The 8,702-nt window shown below is 68.7% G+C and overlaps 1 protein-coding gene across 1 annotated transcript; it reads left to right on the top strand.

Annotated features, from left to right (window-relative positions):
- Positions 1-1,702: 1,702 nt before the first annotated feature.
- NPTX1 (neuronal pentraxin 1) lies at positions 1,703-8,491 on the top strand. The gene is made up of 5 exons (XM_055316338.1): positions 1,703-2,147; positions 2,406-2,613; positions 4,769-5,013; positions 6,171-6,350; positions 7,030-8,491. Exons 1-5 carry the CDS (start codon positions 1,704-1,706, stop codon positions 7,249-7,251), a joined length of 1,299 nt encoding a protein of 432 aa, XP_055172313.1. The 5' UTR covers position 1,703; the 3' UTR covers positions 7,252-8,491.
- Positions 8,492-8,702: the final 211 nt, after the last annotated feature.

Genomic DNA, 8,702 nt, shown 5'->3' with positions numbered 1-8,702 from the left:
GGAGGTCGGGGCGCAGGTCAGCGGGGGCGCGGGGGGGGGGCGCGGCGGGGCTCGGAGCCCACGACGCCGCTGCGGCCCGCGGGGTCCCTCTGGCGCCGGGAAGCGGAGGCCGAAGGACGCGCGGGCTCCGGGGAGGCTCAGGGATGAGGCGCTCAAGGAACGCGGGCGGCGGGGCGCGGGGGGCGCGGGGGGCGCGGTTTCTGACCCAGGTCGCCACGGAGCCGGCTGCGCCTCGAACCCCCGGGCGGCCGCGCACCCCGGGCTCCTGGGCCCCGCGCCGGGGCAGTGCGGGGGCGTCCGCGGGGCCGCCGGGACCGCCGCTCGTCCCGGGCTCCCGCTGGCACCTGCAGCCCGACCCCCGCGCACAGTGGGGGCCCCACTCGGAGCGCCTAGGGCGCGCCGGCCGCTCGGGCCTGTCGGAAGCCCCGAACCGGGCGTCGGAACCCGGACGGGAAGCCGGGGCCCAGCCTCGCGGTGCCGCTACTCAGGAAGCAGGTGCAGGGCGTGGGGGGGGGGTGACTGTGAGTAGAGAACCACCGCGCGGGGCGCTCCGCCCGGGCCGCGACCCCGCCGAGGGCCGGGACCCCCCCCCCACCTGCCGCGGGCCGAGAGGGGGCTCCCGCGGGCCGGAAAGCCCAGCGCGCACGGACACACACAGACGCGCACACGCGCCTTGGAGACGGGAAGGCGCTGGGGGCGCGGAAGGGTCCCGGGGCCTCTCGGGAGCGCGGCGGCCTCAGCGCCTCCCCCGGGGCTGCGGGAGCGTCCGGCCCCGCGGCGCCGTCTGCCCGGAATCGGGCCGGAATCGGGCGGGCTCCGCGGGCAGGAAAGGCTCGGTCGCCAGGGCTGCGTCCGAGAAGTGCCCGCGGGGCGGGGGCGGGGGCGCGGGCGGGGGCGGGCGCGGGCCTCCATTCCCCCGGGACGCGTGGCGCGGTCCCCAAAGCCCTGGGCCTGTGGGAGGGGGCAGGAGAGCCAGGCCCTGGGCCGTGGACCGCTACGCCCGGGGGTACCCGGCTGTGCAGCCCCGCACGAGCCCCGCGGCAGCTCGGCCACCACCTCTCTGGACTCAGCGGCGGCGCGAGGCTCGGCTCCCCAGCGCTCCTCCCCCCCGCAGACGGGTGTAGACGGTTCGAGTCCCGGAGGACCCGCTCCTGCCTTGAGCGCCCCCCGCCCGGGCCCGAGGGTGCTCTGCGCGCCCCAGCGCGTGCAACCGGATTCGGTCTCCCGGGCGCCCGTGGCCCCGTCGGAGATCGGGGCGCACCACGCAGGTGGCCCCCCCTGCAGTCCGGCCCCCCGCCCCCCTCCCGCGGCTCTCGCGCCTTGGGGCGGCGGTGCCGGCTCGGCGGGGGGCGGGGAGGACGCGGAGGACGCGGGCGCGGGCGCGCCCCCAGGACCCCCGCCGCGCCGCGGGCCGGGCCGGGCCGCAGACAATTAAAGCGGGATTCCTCCCCCGCTGACGTCGGCAGCGCCCAGGCCCCTCCCGCGGCGGCATAAAAGGCGCGGGCTCCGCAGCGCGGGCGGCAGTGAGGGCCGGGCAGCGCGGCGGTGCGGACTGCGCGGCCGGCCGAGCAGCGCGGCGCCCAGAGCGCGGGCCGCCCGCCGAGCCCCGGAGCGCGCCGAGCCCCAGCCGCGCCCCAGCCGAGCCCCGAGCCCCGAGCCCCGAGCCCCGAGCCGCGCCGAGCGCCGTCCCAGCGCCCGCAGCCATGCCGGCCCCCCGCGCCGCGCGCACCTGTGCGCTGCTCGCCCTTTGCCTCCTGGGCAGCGCGGCCCAGGATTTCGGGCCGACGCGCTTCATCTGCACCTCGGTGCCCGTGGACGCCGACATGTGCGCCGCGTCCGTGGCCGCCGGCGGCGCCGAGGAGCTCCGGAGCAGCGTGCTGCAGCTCCGCGAGACCGTGCTGCAGCAGAAGGAGACCATCCTGAGCCAGAAGGAGACCATCCGCGAGCTGACCACCAAGCTGGGCCGCTGCGAGAGCCAGAGCACGCTGGACGCGGGCGCCGGCGAGGCCCGGGCCGGCGGTGGCCGCAAGCAGCCCGGCGCGGGCAAGAACACCATGGGCGACCTGTCCCGGACGCCGGCCGCCGAGACGCTCAGCCAACTCGGGCAAACTTTGCAGTCGCTCAAAACCCGCCTGGAGAACCTCGAGGTCCGCGCGCGCCGCGGCTGCCCCTCCGGCTCGCGCGCCCCTCTGCCCTGCCCCACCCCACCCCGCCCCCGCCCCCGCCCCGGCCCGACCCCCCCCACCCCCCCCACCCCGCCCCGGCCGGGCCGGATGCCCGACAGGGGCCCCGCAGACGGCCAGGCCGCCCCCGCATTCGCCCTGAGGGGACCGCGCCGTGGGCCTTGCGCTGGGTCCCGCTCCGCGCGTAACGCTGTGGCTCCCCCCGCCCTTGCACCCCCGCAGCAGTACAGCCGGCTCAATTCCTCCAGCCAGACCAACAGCCTCAAGGATCTGCTGCAGAGCAAGATCGATGACCTGGAGAGGCAGGTGCTGTCTCGGGTGAACACTCTGGAGGAGGGCAAGGGTGGCCCCAAGAACGACACGGAGGAGAGGGTCAAGATCGAGAGCGCCCTGACCTCCCTGCACCAGCGGATCAGCGAGCTGGAGAAAGGTAGCCCCGGGGCGGTCGGGGTGGGGGGCTCCCCTCCCAAATGCTGCCCGCCCCGCCGGGCTCCCTGGGCCACCGGACCCTGCCTCGGGTCCTGGCTTCCTGCATCGCTCAGCTCCAGGCTGTAAAAGCCCTGAAGCTCCTCCAGCCCCTTCCCGCTCCGCGAGTCCCTGCCCTGGGTTTTGGGTTTCCAGGCGGTGTTCCTGGTAGGTCTGGGGCCCCCTGGGCTGGGGACCTCAGGAGGGAAGGGAAGCGGAGTGAGGAAGGGGTTCATCGGTGTCGGCTGCACCCCCTGCACACACACACTGGAAGGATTTTTCCAAGTCCGATTTGTTTAATCTTCAGTAAGTTTGCACTGTAGCTGTGGCGCTCCGAGCCCTCCCTGCCGAGGAAGACCGGCTCCAGCTGGTCCCCGTCCCCAGCAGAGAACAGGGACCCGGCTGGGGATGGTCCTCCCGGTGCCCAGTGGATTTGGTCCCCGAGCAGGTTTTCTCTCACGCCTAATGCACCCCTGGTGTCCTCTGGGGATCTCCGGGTTCCCCGCTTCAGGTGAGCACCCCTCCCCGTGGTTTTATTTCCTGAGTGACCCACAAGCCCTGGCATCTTGCATGTCCTGTGGTTCCTGGCTCACCAACGCTGGCCAGCCCCAGCTGCACCCCGGGGCTCACAGATGAGCTGGGCTCAGCCTTGAAGTCACGGAAATCAAACAAGGTTGTAAAAGGGGGGGGGGGTCCTGGGCTGGGAGCCGGGCCACGTGACCCTTCTTGGACCGCAAAATGTGCCGGCTGGATTTAAACAGTGCCATCTTAAGGCATGTTATATAACTGAAAAACAGATCAGGGGAAGGAGGGACGGGGGAGGGAGGGGGGAGGAGGGGGAAGGAGGGAGGGGAGGTTGGGGGAATGAAAACCACCCCCTAGGGAGGCCAGGGGCTGGATCTGCTCCAAGGTGTGTGTTGGGGGGTGCGGGAATGCGAGCCGAGATGGCTGGGGGAGCCCTCAGGGGGCCAGCCCTGCCGTTCCTTAGTTCCTTACCGGATACCTGACTTGGATGGCGGGTTGCTGGCCCAGCAGGATGCCTTCTAGAAATAATTCTTGGCCTGGGGGCCTGTTTAGTTCTGGGCTCCCTGGCGAGCCCCGGAGCACACCCAGGAGCTGGCAGGTGTGTGTCTTCCTGGCTCCGAGCCTGGTGCCTGTGCCCACTGCTGGGTTGGAATGTTTTGCCTGGAGTCAGTCACACCACACCCAGGGCCACAGCTCCAGTGCGTGTGTGGGTGGGGAGGGGGCAGACAAGCGTTCCCCGAGACACACATCGCTGGCAGGCAGGGAGCTGGTGGCTGTTGTGTAAAGGGAAGCTATCAGGCCAGGAGCCTGATTTTTCAGGAAACGCAGAGGAAGCTCTCCCTGAGAGTGAGTGGCACAGTGCTCAGATCAGTCCGCTGGGCCGGGGCTGGGGGCCGGCTCCCTGCTGTCCTGCCCTCCGTGCGGGGCTCCACGCCGACTCTAGAAGAGCCTCAGAAGAACGCCTTTCCCTCCCGTGGGGGTAGATGGGATTCTGGAAATAGCCGGAGTCCTCGGGGCTGGTTGATCGGGTCAGGAGAGTGGCCAGGGACTGCAGCACGTCCTGGGCCTGAGAGGAGTGCGCTGGGCACCGGGGGCCTGGTTGTCTCAGGTGGGAATCCAACACGAGTATTTGTGAACATGGCTGGCAGCCTGCATCCCTGGAATCGGGTCTGTGAAGGGGCTGCTGGGGTGGAGCCAGGCTGCAGGAGACCCCCTGCCCCTGGGGCTGCACCATCAAGGGCCGGTTTACCCGCTGAGCGCTGACCCATTCCCTGCCCGTGCCCACCGCACAGCCTAGGCACGGAAGCCTCCAGCCCCGCACGCTTCCCCCCACCCCCCCTGCCTCCCTAGGGGCAGGATGTGGGAGCCTGACCAGGGAGTGCAGAGATCGTGGGTCAGCTCTTTTGTTCTGGCCCTGTGCCCTCGGGCAGGGCAACGCTTGACCCTGCTGGGCCTCCCTCTCAGCTATTCTAGAAGGGAGAGCAGTGTGCTTGTCCCGCTTCCCAGAGCGTGGGGGGGGGGGCGTCGGTTTCCAACGACGACAGGGACAAGTGCTTTGAGGTGCAGATGACAGGATTGTGTCCTGTCCTTTCCAGGTCAGAAGGACAACCGCCCTGGGGACAAGTTCCAGCTCACATTCCCGCTGCGGACCAACTACATGTACGCCAAGGTGAAGAAGAGCCTGCCGGAGATGTACGCGTTCACCGTGTGCATGTGGCTGAAGTCCAGCGCGGCGCCCGGGGTGGGCACACCTTTCTCCTACGCCGTGCCGGGCCAGGCGAACGAGCTGGTGCTCATCGAGTGGGGCAACAATCCCATGGAAATCCTCATCAACGACAAGGTAGGGGCTCTGCCCACCTGGCCCTGTAGGACAGCGTCGTGGGGGCCCAGGCCCACCTGGCTGCTGGGGCGAGTCTGCAGCAGGGGGGACACACAGCCAGGGACGTGGCTATGGCCCCACCAGAAGGGCAGGCAGGCAGGACTCGGGGCGGGGGGGATATGACAGGCAGGAGGGCGCCCTTGGCCATGCTCCGTGGACGGGGTGAAGCTGGAACTGCCCCAGAGGGAGGCCAGAGGATGATCCAGAGGGTCCTGCGTCTCTGGGATCGATCCCTGGCTCCTCCTCCCCCGCCTGCCGCAGAACTGGCTTTGCTCCTTCGGGGGGAGGACCGCAGAGGCTCCCCGGGTGGTAATTCTAGGGTGGAGATTCTTCCAGAGTCCAGACCTATACCCTGCTCGACCCCTGCCCCCTGGGCTCTTGGAGGGTGCGGCCTCGTCCCCACGGGGAGCCTTCTCCACCCTGGCCTTCTGCGAAGCTCAGAACGAGCTGCCAGCCGTCCAACCCCCTCGTCGCTGTGCCAGCGCCGCTAGTAAACATCTCAAGCTCAGGCTGGGGATTGGAACCCAAGCCCTCACTGCGGATGCCATGACCAGGAAGGCTGTTCCTTTCTGAGCCCCAAGTGAAAGGGTCTATGGGTCGCACCATCCACCTTCCCCCACCCCCCAGTGCTGGAGAGGGAGGGAAATCCCAGGCCAGAGGCTGGCCTTGCGCTTTAAAAGGGTCGGTGCCGTGCCCCCTGGCGTCGGAGTCTGCAGAGGCTGTGCAGTGTAGACCTAGCAGGAGAGCGGAGAGGCCCAGACGGTAGCCGTGAGCTGAGACCCCAGCGGTGGGCCTCTCCCTCCCAGGGCCGGTTTTGTAGACCAGCAAAGAGGGAGGAGGGTGAGGAGCGGTGAGGATGTTGTGTGTTCGGATGGACCTTAGGGGCCCTTGACAAATGGTCACATTTCCTGTGTGACTCCATGGTTTGTTGATGGATGGGGCTGGCGGACGATAAGGTCTCGGGGGGCAGGTGCCGAGACAATTCCCTAACGGCCCATGGTAATTATTTTAAATGTCGTGATGGGAAGAGTAACAGTTGAACCAGCGAGTGGCGACGATCACTGACCCTGTGCCGTGCCCTGTGTCCATCGCGTCGTGTGTGTCCTCCTTCCTCCCAGGTGGCCAAGCTGCCCTTTGTGATCAACGATGGCCAGTGGCACCACATCTGCATCACCTGGACCACCCGGGACGGGGTCTGGGAAGCCTACCAGGATGGCACCCAGGGTGGCAATGGCGAGAACCTGGCACCCTATCACCCCATCAAGCCGCAGGGTGTACTGGTGCTGGGCCAGGAGCAGGTACTGGCCTGGGAGCTGGGGGGATGCTGGCTGCGGGGGGAGGAGCCCCAGAACCATGGCAGGCGGGTGGCCGGGTTACCGGGGGCAGCAAGGAGGGAAGGAGCCACGGAAAGCCGGTTGTGCGGCAGCTGCGGCAGGGTCCCTGCCCTGCGGGCAGGAGTGGGCTCGGTCTGTGTGCTCTCGGGGGCTGCAGCAACACCCCCGGGCACGGGAAGTCTAGTCCGCTGTTAGCGATGCGTGATTTATTTCCTGGAAATTGCTTGTGTCCCGCTGGGCAGCCAGAGGGAAGCGCAGGTGGGAGTGTCCCAGGCCTTCTGTTCTGTTGGGCTCCTCAAGGAGTGACACCTGAGCTCCTCCGGGCCCTGCTCCTGTGATGGTGCCAGGCCCCAGCGGCCCCCTCGCTGGCCCCCTCGCTGGTGGAGGGACGGCCCGCAGGTGAGGCAGAGTGCAGGTGTTCCCGGAAGAAGCTCTGCATCCGGGACACAGGTGGCCAGTAGTGTCCCCTTTCCTGGGCTCCCCGTGGGAGGGGGACCGATGCGTCACCGAAGACCCAGAGACAGGATGTGAAATATCCTTGGGGGTCCGTGTGAGAGAGCCCCTGATGGGGACACATCACGTGCCCCCTCGAGAGACCCCCCCCATGGCCCCCTCCACCCTCACTCTCTGCTTCTCTCTCGAGGACACTCTGGGCGGCGGGTTCGATGCCACCCAAGCGTTTGTGGGTGAGCTGGCCCATTTCAACATCTGGGACCGCAAGCTGACCCCCGGGGAGGTGTACAACCTGGCCACCTGCAGCAGCAAGGCCCTCGCGGGGAACGTCATCGCCTGGGCCGAGTCCCACATCGAGATCTACGGGGGGGCCACCAAGTGGACATTCGAAGCCTGTCGCCAGATCAACTGAGGCTCCTGCCGGCCGAGCCTCCCCCCTGCTTGTGCGGTGATGACCCTCTCGTGTCTCCTTCTCTCCCTCTCCCCAGGAGTGACTCAGGCCCTCACACGCCCACGCGCACGCACACGGCCTGGCTCGCCCTTGTGCCCCAGGGGAGGCCCTGCTCCCCTGGGGGAGCCCACCCTGGTTCCCCGCTCGTGCTCGCAGGCCCATGCGGGCGTAGGTGAGGTCGTGTGTGTGTGTGTGTGTGTGTGTGTGTGTGAGTGTGTGTGTGTGAGTGTGTGTGTCTCGGGGAGGCGCTTTCTTTCAGAATGAGCTAGCTCCTTTCCTCGTCCCTCCGCGGTGTCGGGAAACCCTGACGGGGCGAACATGTGAACCTGCTGAGCCCGCGCCGCCCGTGGGCCCCGGGGCCGCGCGGCTTCTTCCGCGCCCGCGTCTGTCTTCGCAAACCCTGTCCGGCGCGGCCGGTCTCTGTGTGGGAAGATACGTGCCTCTCAGCGGTCGGCTCGAGGCCGGGGGGCCTCTCCGCAGAGACTCTCTCTCGTAGCAGGAGCGGATCGTCCCCGACGGGGCCCTGGGGTGGCAGCTCATGCCCTGGGGCCGGGCATGGGGTGGGGGCGGGGGGCCGGCCTCGGGGAGCGGCCAGCGCCCGCCCAGCTGGTTTGCATGCCCAGCTCTCAGCTCGGCCCAGCACCGGTGCCTGCCCCCAGGCTCGTCCCTCCCTTGCGGCTGCCAGCTGGCGCCCCTGGGATGAGGGGTCCCTCCCATGGCCCAGGAGGCCCCCTCGCCTTTGGCCTTGGGCGGCAGGGACCGGAGGCATCCATGGGTCAGCTCCACGGAGGACCCGTTGGACCAGGAAACCCATGTTCTGATTAAGACCCAGCCAGGTCGGGCCCCTGATGCTGGACGTGCGCGGTGGTGAGGTCCAAGCTCATCTTGACAGCCCCCCTCCTCCCGCACCCCCGGGGCCCGTGGGCTGACGGCCAGTCCTCCCCGGGGCAGGGCCTCCGAGCTCCACACGGAGCCCGGCAGGGCCTGAGACCCGCTCCCCATCACAGGTCCTGCAGGGGCCCCCTCCCGTCACCAGCTGGTGACCCCCAGGCCCCCCAGAGCCTTTCCTTCCCCGCCGTGAACAGCACCCATACACATTTCCTCCTAGTCCTTCCGAGGCGGGGGGAGCGTATGTGTGTGTGTGTTTCTGTGTGTGCACGCGTGTCGAGAGAGAGAGAGAGAGAGAGAGAGAGAGAGAGAGAGAGAGGAGGAGAGGAGAGCGCGCTCCAAGACGGATCACGCCCACGGTGAGCTCCCTGCTCTGTTGTACCATCTGGGGGTCGCACCCTGGACTCTGTCGCCAGGAGTCTAATTAGCAAAAGGCTGGCACGTCTTTCTAGAAATTCTCCCGCACTGCCTGGCTCATCTACAGCTGCAGACATTTCTTCGGGATGAGCAGGTGTTCCCATCTT

This window comes from Nyctereutes procyonoides, unplaced genomic scaffold, assembly GCF_905146905.1.
Source record: "Nyctereutes procyonoides isolate TBG_1078 unplaced genomic scaffold, NYPRO_anot_genome, whole genome shotgun sequence".
In the NCBI taxonomy this organism is placed as follows: domain Eukaryota; kingdom Metazoa; phylum Chordata; class Mammalia; order Carnivora; family Canidae; genus Nyctereutes; species Nyctereutes procyonoides.
Note: the sequence above shows the minus strand (reverse complement) of the source record. Positions and strands in the feature narration are given on the sequence as shown.